Source organism: Scatophagus argus, chromosome 12 (genome assembly GCF_020382885.2).
Source record: "Scatophagus argus isolate fScaArg1 chromosome 12, fScaArg1.pri, whole genome shotgun sequence".
NCBI classification, from domain to species: domain Eukaryota; kingdom Metazoa; phylum Chordata; class Actinopteri; family Scatophagidae; genus Scatophagus; species Scatophagus argus.
The window spans coordinates 18549897-18562644 of NC_058504.1; the positions used below are offsets into that span (position 1 = coordinate 18549897).

The 12748-nt window shown below is 42.6% G+C and overlaps 2 protein-coding genes across 2 annotated transcripts; both read right to left on the reverse strand.

Annotated features, from left to right (window-relative positions):
• Nucleotides 1-133: 133 nt before the first annotated feature.
• On the reverse strand, nt 134-4747 carry p2ry10 (P2Y receptor family member 10). Its single transcript, XM_046405631.1, has 5 exons — nt 4549-4747; nt 4311-4440; nt 2403-2611; nt 2144-2324; nt 134-1967 (listed from the first exon to the last, which is right to left on the reverse strand). Exons 3-5 carry the CDS (start codon nt 2582-2584, stop codon nt 1020-1022), a joined length of 1311 nt encoding a protein of 436 aa, XP_046261587.1. The 5' UTR covers nt 2585-2611; nt 4311-4440; nt 4549-4747; the 3' UTR covers nt 134-1019.
• Nucleotides 4748-6388: 1641 nt separating this feature from the next.
• lpar4 (lysophosphatidic acid receptor 4) lies at nt 6389-12748 on the reverse strand. Its single transcript, XM_046405632.1, has 3 exons — nt 12421-12748; nt 8038-8822; nt 6389-7895 (listed from the first exon to the last, which is right to left on the reverse strand). Exons 2-3 carry the CDS (start codon nt 8611-8613, stop codon nt 7407-7409), a joined length of 1065 nt encoding a protein of 354 aa, XP_046261588.1. The 5' UTR covers nt 8614-8822; nt 12421-12748; the 3' UTR covers nt 6389-7406.

The window sequence follows — 12748 nt, forward strand, 5'->3', positions numbered from 1 at the left end:
ACTGCCTTCTCCACTTTGCATAGTAAGAGGAAATACTGCAAAAATGAGCTGGCATCTGTTTCCATTTTCTGTTATTATGAAACCTCTTTATGAGCAAACCTTAGATGCAAAATATAAACATCACACCACCCTATAAGATAAAAAAAGCGCAGGATTGCTTTTATTTACAGTGCAGTCACATGCATTTACATACAGCCTTGACAATCTGATAAAGCTTATTTATTTTTGCTGAACAAGTTATATGTTACGTACATTAGGCAACTATTCACATTGATATTGTGTGCTCTCATTTCCCTTGTCATTTCAGTTGTGGAATATTTGTTCTAAAGCAGAGGTTTATAAAGGGGGCTGTGTGCCTCCCCTGGGGGACTCCAAACAGTTTCAGGGACCCAGTGAATGAAATTTTGAAAAATAGTATAGTCCAACTGGCTCCTCTCAATGCAAAGGAGCAGCAGCTCTACTCTGAGCGCCTCCTGGATGTCCAAGCTCCTCACCCTATCTGTAAGGCAGAGTCCAGCCACCCTGTGGAGAAAACTGATTTCAGCCGCTTGTATTGGCGATTTTGTTCTTTTGATCACTACCCACGGCTCGCGATCATATAGGTGAGAGTTGGAATGTAGATTGACTGGAAAATCGAGAGCCTTGCCTTTTCAGCTCAGCTCTCTCTTCACCACGACAGACCAGTACACGCTGCCCTGAGCCAACTGTCAACCTCCCGCTCCATTTTAGCCTCACTCATGAACAAGACCCCAAGATCAGCATAGGACAGACCTTTTGGATGTATTTGGTGTAAGTTGTATCAAACATCAGTGTTAGACTGTCTTGGCTTGATTGTTGAACATCTCTGAAATCAAATAACATAATCTCACACGATCTCACAGGCATCCAGGAAATGGGTGAAACTAACAAGACAAACTTTGTCTGAAAGGAAGCCCACAATGTCAGACTTTAAAATGCTTCTTCTTTGAAAAGTTCTAAAGCAATGTCCAACAGGAGCTTTCTCACAACACACATCAAGGTCAGTTTGTATCCTCATTGTCCAACACGTCTGAATAACAACACTCTCTGTCTGAGCAGCTACTCTCCATTCTCATCATTCTGGCCTGTGCAGGACGTTGGGTTGGTGAGCTGATCGGGGAGGAGAGGAGTGATGTGGTGAAGGAAGAGGTGCGCTTGGTGAGGTGCTGTCTGAACTCAGCTGTTAGAAAGTAATAAAGGACAGGGTTGAGGCAGCAGCTCATGCTTGCCAGGCACAGAGACACCGGGTGGAACTGATGCACAACCAGCTTTGTTGCACAATGGGACACAATGTCTTGCGACACCATCAGGTAGAGCAGGAAGTTGACGTGGTAGGGGGCAAAGCAGAACAAGAAGAGGGCAGAGCAACTCAGCACCATCCGTAGAGCACGACGCTTCTCACCATTTGTCTGCTGCTGATTACATTTTTCTGTCTGGCCAATGGAGGTGACAGACTGGAGTCGGTTGCGTGCTGAGGGGTCGAGAGTGGTCGAGTTTTGCTTATCCTGGCTTTGGTAGAGGGACCGGGCGATGCGGATGGAGCTGTAACTGATGCAGATGAAAGGAATCACGAAGCCAAACAGCTCAGCAAAAGCCATCATGGTAACCGCTAGAGATATGGACAGACGACGCATGGGCAGGTCTTTAAAACAGGTAGGACTGGAACTGGAGTCTGACGTTGTGCCACTTGTAGATGACGTATGAAGCCTGGAGTAATCTAAGGGATTCTGGGTAGAAATGGCATCCAGATAAATGGATGTTGTGGTGGGAATGGGACCACTACCTTTGGTGGGACTGGTAGTGCTGCTTCGCATCAGAATGAAAGGCGAGCAGGCCAGGCCTACCGCCACCCACACTGTTAAACTGATCAGAAGATCATAGCGCCGCCTCCACCGGCGAGCAGAGAACGGGTCGAGCAGGAACACACACCTCTGCACACTGATGCATACCTAGAAACAGAAAAAAAGTGACATTAGTGCTATAGTTTACATTTAGATCCACGGGAAGTACATTTGTTGAGAGAAGTGAGGAAAGAGGAGTCACTGGTTAAGACTGGAATTACTTCCTGTTATTTCTAAAGTAATGTGTTGAAATTTGAGTAGCCTTTGAGTAGCTGTCTGCTTACCAGGAATACTATAGCGGCATACATGTTGAGATATTTCAGGTAGAAACAGAACAAGCAGATGCCTCGTCCGAAGGGCCAATTGTGTGTGAAGTAGTAAAATATCCTGAGTGGCAGAGAGAGGATGTGGGCCAGGTCTGCTAATGTCAGGTTTATCATGAAGATCACCGCCTTTGTCTTCTTACTGTGGAACAACATCCAGAAGCATTAGCCATGTCTAGGACATGTTTGAGCCTTCATATCCATATGTTTGTATGTGTACCTAATATGTCTGCAGAGGACCCAGAGAGCAGTGGCATTAAGCAGCAGCCCGGGGATGAAGAGCAGCAGGTAGAAGTAGGTGTACATCTTCTCCATGCGCTCGTCCCACTGGGTCAAATTGTGGCCACATTCTGAGGAGTTTGCCAAGGACTCCTCCAAACTTCCAGATGTATTCAGAGTCATTTGAATTTACTCAGACACCCATAATACCTGATAAAAACATAGAAAAATGAAAAGCATTAAACACTGCATCATACATTTCTAAAATAATTGAAAAAAGTATTTGATTTGAATTTTATTAGTGCCATTTTTACTGTAATAAGCCTCCATAAAAAGCTACTTGTATCTAACGGCCTTTCAACATTTCCGTAATGTTTTTATATCTGACAAGTTAGTGCTTAGGTTAACACTTGTTGATTGTCAGGTTGTGAAAAAATGTCTGGCTGCTGGTTGACAAAACAATCACACCTCACACTCCATTAGTAGATTTTCTGGGTTGTCATATAACACAGTCTATCAGCAGATGATGTCAGTTCTAATGGAATTGTATGATGCTCTGATTTCTATTTCCCTAATCATTTAAAGGACTTCCTGTCCATAATGAGCTGAAAATAGTTGAAAAGTTCCTTCTTGGCCTTGACACTTTTTAAAAAAAAAATTTTTTCTGCTTGCTCTGCATTTAATCAGGAAGACCCCTCAAATAGTGGACCACTTATCTCCAGGAAAAATGCTGCAGGGCATCTACACCATTCCCTATTTAACAACTTATTAAGATGTACAACTGCAGACTTGATGGTTTCTTTTGGAGGTCCTCATTACAGTGAGGAACAAAAAAAACATATAAATATTGCAGAAGTAATACAATGTAAGCAATCAGATTTTTTATGCTTTCTTGCCATTAAGTAGACAACTAGTCTATAGTTATTAAGGTTAATAAGGCAATAAAGGGGCAGTTAAGTTAAATGGTTAAATAAGTCTTGTATGCCAGTGAAGGATAAACAGCAGCCACGACACCTCAAACCTTGTTCTTACTAGGGTGCTCAAATATTAAGTTAAATATCTTATAGAAAACAAGTTGTGTAAGTGTAATTCATAAATGCAACAGGAAACACGCAATGACAAAACGTGACAAAATTAATTTACTCAATTCTGGTTGCTAAATAGTTTCTTCTGAAAATACTGATAGAAAGGGTAATAAATCAGAGATGACTGCGTGTGTGTGCAAAGACAGGGGCAGGATATGTGTGTAAAGAGAGACAGAGGATTCACTCTTCTTATCACCAAAAGCATCGCCTTTCCTTTTGCCTTCAATATGAGACCGCACCCTTCCTCTGCTGGCCCCAGCGAGAGAAGCCTAAATCCAGTAACTGTCTTTTGCTAGAATTATAACCAGCTTTCTGCTATTGACTGTTGGAGCTATCAATCTGCCACAGTCAGCCAACGATGCCCTCACATCACCCGTGGCTTTAAGTTGTGCAACAGACTTGAAGGAAGTTATACGAAAGTCAACTTTTGTGGGAACTTAAGAGGATACATTTTTGCATTTCCTCTGCATTGTGTAAAAAATGTTCTGAAACACATTTGAAGTTTTTCTCAAACTCTAGGTCCAATTTCAGTGTAAAACAACATTACTGATGACATTTCAGTTGCATATATAAATAAGCAGCAATGTAATTTAGAGACAAAAAAATTTAAGTCCTGTTTTAAATTTTACTCCTAATTTGACTTAATGGTAATATGTACAAAGTGATAAATAGCGGTGTGACATTAAGCGCTAAGTGAAAGAGGATTAAATCACCAAGTCCTTATAATCAGGAAAATACCAAGCATGACTTTGGTCACAAAGACGAAACGCAGCAGTGTCACTACCTCACAGACATAACTCTTTAAAGCAAATCTTAATCATTACCTTGTGTTTGTCCCTCTATAAACAGCATGGTGAGGCGAGGTCAGAGCCAGGAGTTACCACCAGCACACACATGCTCCAGCAGCTTCACACTCCTCTGTAAACAGCAGGCTGACACACTCTCCTGTTCGAGCTGCACAGTAGCAAGTGCAGTAAACAGCAAATTTCACTGCCGCGCTTCATCAGCAGAGAGAAAAAAAAATCCATGTGTGCGCATATGAACAAGTCAGCATTAACCTACCAATGATGTGGTTTCTGTTTGAATGTGGACTTGCTTGAGGTGATGGCGCCTGGTGTGGGCTGTTCTCTTCTCTCTTAGGTATAGTGATGTGTGAAAGGAAGCTCTGCCCTCATGCATGTGTTTCGCATACCATGTGTGATTGGCAAAACAGCCAATGTAACATGCACACGGTATTGCACATGCACACAGAGAGTGTCTAAAGAAAGTGACTGTACATCAGTCTTAGGTCACACATTGCTTTTCATACAGTTTGTATGTACACGTCTGCACTACCATACTGTGTTGTGGAATAAATGTAGTCTGTATTTGCATCCTGCTTTGATGAGTGCTGTGATAAAAGTGTCTTTCCACTTCCCCAATCAGATGTTACACTTCCTTTTTTAAAAACCTTGGTACATGCTAGCATTCATTTTGTATGGTAGATTTATGTGTAGATGCGAGTAAGCTTTTCATATGTGTTATAGTCCTCTGGGTCTTCAAGTGCTGTAGTCGCATGTGACTTGGCGTCATTTCTGCTGACAATAGTAAGGAATAGCTGCATATTTGTAAGATAGTTATGGTTTCCATGGGCTTCTAAATGCAAAGCCGCAGTTCACCAAAAAGGCAGCTGTTTTATCCATCTTGATAGTTTCACAACCCCTGGCTATACACGAAGTCAAACCCTGAGAACGTGACTTACTGACAAGTTACAAGGCTCTGCCAGGCACCTGCATGGCCCGTGTGAAACTTCCGGTGCAGTCACAATGCGGTTTCACCCTAACACCTATTGTTCAAAACAAAGACTGAGGACCAGTAAACATGTTTAATACGCAGAAACGCATGACAATTGATCATCAGTGGCATCTGCTGTTTTCACTAAAATGTGTGTTCTAACTTATGACCACTAGGGGTCAGATAGGGCCAATACTCACAGCTCGCTGATCTACAGTCTGTCCACCTTTAAAGGAGAAGAGAGCATCCTCTGTTGCAATGTTTTGCTAATGACGCCATTTGAAGGATGAAGGCTGGTTCTTGCATATCTTTCTACAGTCCCACTCTCATTATTTGCTGATTTGCAGGACTTTTCTCCACTCTGGTATATTAGTCCTCCTCTATGCTACCCTTTAACCTGAAATCTTTGCGTCCGTCTACTGTTGTCTCTGTCTGCTGCTGGATACACCTGATCACATCAGTCACACTGCCAGAGAGGCCTAATATGATTAATAGAGCTGTTCTCTCTATTCACACACACTTTGGGCATACTCCTGATGCAGGTATAGAGGCCTATTACATTCCAAGTACAAGTACAGCCACGAATCACTAACCATGCTTGAGTCTATGAATGAATGGATAAACAACTTGTACTGACATCTTGCATAACGTCCAAGACCCAATGTTCTAAATTGGTTCCCCTCTCCAGCAAGAGTATGTAGTGCACATACGTACAGAAACATAAAGACAGCCCTGCTGCTGGTACTTACAGCAACCTAACAGCTTCCTGGACTTCGTTCTCTGAGCATTGATGTTTATTGTGTTTATAGGTTTTTTTGTCATTCATTCGATTAAAAATTGAATAAAAGCTCCCAAAGCTGGTTAGTTTGCAGACTCTCAGTTAGCAAGCTTCTTAGCTTGGTTGCTAATGGTAAAGTTCAAGTGTTTGCACCATTGACTCTTGCCTCACAAGTGTCTGATTTATCTTGCTTGTTAGGATGAAAGTGATTTCACTGTGATTTAATAATTTGAAACGCTGGGATGACCAGGCCTTACGTCTCACTGGCTTCCTCCATGATAAATGTACTGATGGTATACTTGAGGCTATTTGAATAAAACTATTCATCAAATGTTCCCACAAATTCACAGCAAACTCAGTAAACTCCTCGATCTGCTGACTAATGTTGCTGTTTTGCATTTTGTACAGTTTAACACGATGGTCTGGGGTATTTAGTCAAAAGTGTTTGCTCGTAGTTTGTGTGTGTGTGTCCACATTGCTGTGTGCAAGAGACTTTGAGCAGATCTGCAGTCTAAGGCCAGATTAAGACAGAGAGAACTCATTCAGAAGCAAACAATGGACCATTGCTCCAGTCATAATAAGCATTTGGCCTGTGACACGGCACACAGCCCTAGGTCCTCAACTGGATCCAAACAAGATCACACCGGCTATTCGCAGAAAACTTCCCCATTAGTTCAAACCTGCAGTCGTGCTGACAAAGTCCAGTTTGAATATGTTTGACTGAACTAGCAGACATGAGGTGAAGGACAGAAACAATAAATGCAGCCATGAAATGCAACTGAAAACAGACATTTAATGGTCTCAAACTTCAACATGAGACACATTTAACTCATCAGGTCAGTGCGCTGCTGTGTCAAAATAACAGTGGGTCTCACCACACTAAAAAGTGTCACAAAATTAATGTCTACAATGATATGATGTACTGGCAAAGCTTTATAACAGTAAAAATTAAGGGCTCAGTGTGTTGCAAAAGTACTCAACAGCATGTTTCAAAATGTTGACAGAAATCTCCATCTTATCCACAATCCAGTGCATTTACGAGTTTCTGTGTGTTAAGCCTGAGTGGTGATGTGTTCGGAGTCTCTTTTAGAGGTTTTGGGTGTCTCTGGGCATTAGTCTTGGTGTGGCTGGGTCTCTGGTCCCTGTAGTGTCTCACAATAAACACACACAGATACATTCCTCTGCTCTCCAGTGGTAGATTAATCCATAAAGACCAGGCCATACCTCAGGACTTACCTCAGGACTTAACTAATCTGCTGAGTTATGTGTTTGTCACTTCAGGACCAAACAGCTGATTGCTTTATTTTTCAAAATTCAGGGCTCCTGGTCAGCTCATCCTGTCCTTTACCTTCCTTTAGTTCTTGCTGTGTCAGAACTGACTTTCAGACATCTTTGAGTCTTTTCCATTGCTGGCCAGAGTGTGTGTGTCCCTGGGGAGAGTGTTTGCAGTGTCTTGGGTCTCAGTGTCACTGCGGGGGATACTCTCGGGCCGGGAGCCGGAGCCTTTGCCTCCCATGGTCAAGCTCTTCTGGAAGCTCTCTGAAGTGAAGTAGTAGACCACAGGGTCCAAGCAGCAGTTGAGGCTGGCCAGGCACAGAGTGATGGGGTAAAGAGTTCGGGCAAAGCGTTCCACAGCGCAGTTAGCCAGGGCCTGGGTCCGTACTAGGGCATACAGGAAGAGGATAGAGTTGTAAGGGACAAAGCAGATGATGAAGATGCCCAGATGAACCAAAATCATCCGTAGGACACGTCTCTTGCTGTCACATCCATGACCAACAGTCACCGGACGCCGCAGTGTCCGCAGTACAAGCGAAGAACATACCAAGTTGGCCAGGAGGGGGAGAAGGAAGCCCACAATCTATGAAATAAAAAGGAAACAGAACTTTGAAACATTTTGCTATTTTGGAACATCACTGCTATGGTAGCATAATAAGAAAAAGTGTATAAATGGTGTCAATGTTAACATGTGCAACTATAAGATCCTGCATCTCCTCGCTCACCTCAATGAAGATGGTGATTTTCGACAGGTAGGTCCTCCAGGTGCTCTTGGAGAAGCCCTCAAAGCATGTGGTGGCTCTGTTTGTGCTGTTAATGGTAGAGAAGAAAGTCACTGATATTCCTCCGCCAACAATGGTCAGCCACACCGTGGCACAAACCAGCGCTGCATTCCTGCGTGTGCGGATGGAGCGGGAGCGGAAAGGGTAGACTATCGCCAGGAAGCGGTCGACGCTGATGCAGGTGAGGAAGAGCATGCTCCCATAGATGTTGGTGATGAAGGCTGTTCCCGATACCTTACACAGTCCATCTCCAAATGGCCAATGGCGGTTAACATTGTAGAACACCTTGAATGGCAGTGTAAAAACAAATACTAAATCGGATAGCGCTAAATTAGTCATAAACATTGTGGTTTCGTTGCGCATCTTCATCCGGAAGCAGAATACAAAGAGTGCAGCACAGTTGGTAATGAGGCCTAAGACAAAGACCACACTGTAAACCACGGAGTACAAGTTGTACTTGAAGGAGTCATCAATACCGCAGTCCTCCATTCCAGTCTCATTGAGCACCAGGCTAGCCATGGTTACAGCTTAAACACGGAAGGGGGGGCTCCACAAAGTACGGGTACACCAAAGCTGTCAGGAAAGGGGCAGTCGCAGTGTGTATCTGGAGATCGGAGGTGTCAGCAGGAGATCCACTGGTCAAGTCCTCTCCAAGTCATGGTGGACATTCAGACAAAAATGGGAGCGGAGACAGTCAGGATGCACGCCTGCAGGGCTGGTCAGTCATCCTGTGGAGAGAAAAGGAAAAGCACACGGTCACTTCCTCGCTATAAATGTTAGAGACCAAGGAGCAAAACAACTTCAGTTCTCCATAAGCTGAAGTATATTGTATTACCTGTTCGCCTTCAGTCTCTACACCAAGCACAGTTTCAGTAGAGAAAACATTCTGTGTATTTTGTGTTACACAGACAGGAGTTTTAAACACATGAATCTTGAACGTCCAACATGCAGAAGACCCTTTAAAGTCCGCTTCCAAGACATATTTTGCTTTTTGTTCCTATAGTTGATTGTCTGAGCTTCACTGTGATTGATGTATGTGTTAAGTCTGACACTGTAATATGGTGTTCATATTCATCGCTGAAAATTTAACATTTCTCTGTCCACACTGAAAATATGATTTGTGTGATTTGTGACATGACCAATAGTTTAGAATCCTGGTCCAATATTCAGCATACACAAGTGTGATGTAGAAACCTGAAGCCTCCACTGCACAAACTCTGAGACTTTACAGTACAGTGGAAGACATCTTGTGTCCAGCAGTTTAACTTGTGTGAATTAGGTGTCATTTGGTGGAGGGGATATTTAAATATTTTTGCAGGCAATTATGTTTCATTAAACCCCTGGATATAATTTTGAACTGTTTTTGGATCAGCATCAACACAGGTTGTAACAATTACACTCAATTAACAAAGATGTACGACTGTCACATTATCTTTTATAACATTATTTAATGTGTCTTCACAGTGAAGCAAAATAAAAACAGTGTGCAATCTAAATCATTCACAGAGAAGGAAAAATATTTCAAATGCTTGAAAATCAACCATATAAGTTCTATATTTTTAGTGTTGGTAAAACATTAACCTTTAGACTATTTGCATGTTTGTCAGTGTGTGTGTGTGTGTGTGTGTGTGTGTGTTATGGAGTTTGTGTGTTATCTGTCCATATAAACTAAATGTCATGTAGTTCATACGAGGACATAAAGCACACTTCTCATACAGCTACGTTCATTCATGAACCAGGCTAAAATCAAGCTACATCAAGTATGCACGGCGGAGCTCCAACTGCAGGAAGTAAATAAGTCAGCATGTTGCCTTGGTACAAAAGCAGGGCAAGGCTGCCCCCACCATCACAGAGCAGTGTTGCCAAGAAACACAATAGTGTTGTTGTCAAACAATGAACAAGCTAAATGATTTCACATTGACAATGATTTTACTTCATTTACTAAAAGAAATATTTGTGAGATTTCTCAAAACGTGTCGGTTTGTAGAGCGCAATCTTATCTCTATCGCAGCATGCTCTGTGATGTAAACCCCCTTGATATTATACATACTTAACATTTTTAGAGCAGTTATGGCCAAAGAGTTATTGCTTCCCTTCATAAAAATGTCAGTTTGTATGTTAGAGTGACCAGTTCTTCAACACATCTGTACTTTTCCACACAGTTCCTTGTGCACACTGTATTTTACACCAGTTAGGTTGCAGATTAGAATTTCTATCGATTCTAGCAGTTGACAACATATTATCAAGCACCTATTTGCAGAATGTTTCTGATTTTATTATCTTATCTTTATTATCTAATCAAGCTAAGTACATAATTGCGCAGTGAAAATTTTAAGCCTGCAAGGCCAAGTCAGAAGCCAAACAAATCAAACTACATTAAAGTGAACCACTGAACATTTAAATAAGCCAAACACAAAAGGAGAGGTGATTTTCCGCTCCGACTTAACTCGTCAGCCTTAAAAGGGAGACTCCACCAATTTAACACACCAATTGCAGTCGTGGAGTAATACAAAGCATATGTTTCATGTGGCTTTAGAGAGAGTTCTCCTTAGTGGTGTCATCAGGGTTATCTCATGTTGGGACTAGAGACCACAAAATTTCCAAACAAAATCATTAAAATCTAAGGTGTGGAGTTTTTATTGTTTTTATTGACTGTTTATTATCCAGCTGCATTATGTGGGTTTTGGAGCTTGACCTACATTATGGACTGAGTCCTCGGGACATCTCGGCCTCTGCTGTATTGATTTCAGCTATTATCTTTCTTTACCAAAACCTCCCTCCCAAGTCCTCCAACTTTATGTGAGAGATATTCTAAATTACTACGGCACCCAATTTAACAAGCTCAACTGGCTTATCTTGTGTTACACAACAGAGCTCAAGCAGCAGCAAGGTGGTCGGCCTTTGGCATCGCCTGTAAAAATCCTGAGTGTCTCTGGATAAGATTCATTCTGGATAATCTTGCAACACACACACACACACACACACACACAGTCACAAAGGCAATGCTGTGACTGTAAGCAGTCCATCAGTCCTGTCCGGTGCCAGCTGCAGTGTGACATCTTTACTGCGTTTTCACACGCCTCTCAGAAAGTCTCCTCCGGCGCTCACAATGCCCTCACTGTACCCATCTGTGCCAAACACACACTTACACGTGCATACATAAGCAGGCAAATACTTAAAAGTGCCAGTCCTTGCACGCATGCACACACACACACACACACACACACACACACTGTGCACTGTGGCTTCATTCCAGGACCTCTGACAGTGTCGGATTCATATTCAGCTGATGTTGTTACTACAAGGAGCCCAGTCTATAGGACACTGCGTTTTTTGCTGCGATACCGTTTATGTTTAAACAAAAATATTCAGAACTGTATAGCAGGCACACACTTAAAGATGCGGATTTCTAGGAGTCCTGCCAAGTGTTTGTGTGTGTGTGTGTGTGTGTGTTTGTTCATGTAGAGGTCATGAACAGCTGCACAGTTAAAAGGTCTACCCCCGCAGGCAGTCGCGGCAGTGACAGAAACAGGCCTCTGGGACCCGCTGATTTGAACAGATCGAGTTCAGGCTCAGCTCACATCCAGCTGTTCCTTTCTCTCACATGCAAGGAGGAAGAAGAAGACAGGGAGTTGAAGGTGGAGGCCAAACAGGCTTACAGTGGACATCTTCACCACATACAGCCAGGACAGTTGAGTGCTTTTAATCAGAAACTGTGTCTCAGTTCAAATCACACCCCACCAATACCAAAATGACATCCTCCAAATGCTACTTTTAGGTTTTAATGTAAAGTAATAATGAGCCGAAGCAATTGGTCGATTGACTGCTGATTACTCGTTTAAGTCATTTTAATTCAATGGCTTACTTTGTATTATACCATAGTAATTTGAATACTTGGGGTCTGGACTGTTGGCCAGTCAAAACAAGCACTTGAAAAGATGTCACATTGGGAAAAGTTTTGTTATGAGTGTGGAGAAAATTAGTTAAGTGGCATTTCAAATCCACAACAAAATATTCAGCACCTACCAAAAGAAGATGTCAGTTTTTTATAGGTGCTAATTAAACTGCATATCAATCAACCCATATTAGCTGAGGCCATATCATTTGTGTGGTAAATTGCATTAGCCTGTATTGAAAGGTGTTATTTGTATCTTAAACTACAACAGTTCAAAGTTGCGTGAATTTATATTAAAGTACAAAAGTTGTGACCAACTCAGCCTGTTCTTTCTGTCGTGTGGATTGCAACTACTCAAACGTTTTCCCCAACTGAAGACAAAAACATGTTTTTGACTGCATAAAATGTTATTGTCTGAGGACAAAACTTACTGGGTGGAATGGATGGTGACAGATCACCTCCTGGTCACTGATGTTTGTCGGTCTGGAAGCAGTGCAGCTGTCAAAAGGAAAACTCCGAGTGTTTAGGTGCTGCTTGGTGTTCCCAACTCTCCGGAGTCAAACTACGCCTAAATATCACGACGAAGTCATTTAAACATCAGTCTGGTACGAAAACAAGTTCTGAGTTCTTCCCATTAGTCCTGAAGACTCCGCTCCGCTAGAAATGGGACGGCATCATCACGTCCTGCGCGCCTGCTCAGCCGAGGCGTTGTGCGCGAGCGAGCAGCACGACCGCGCGCGTATGAGGAGGAGGGGGAGG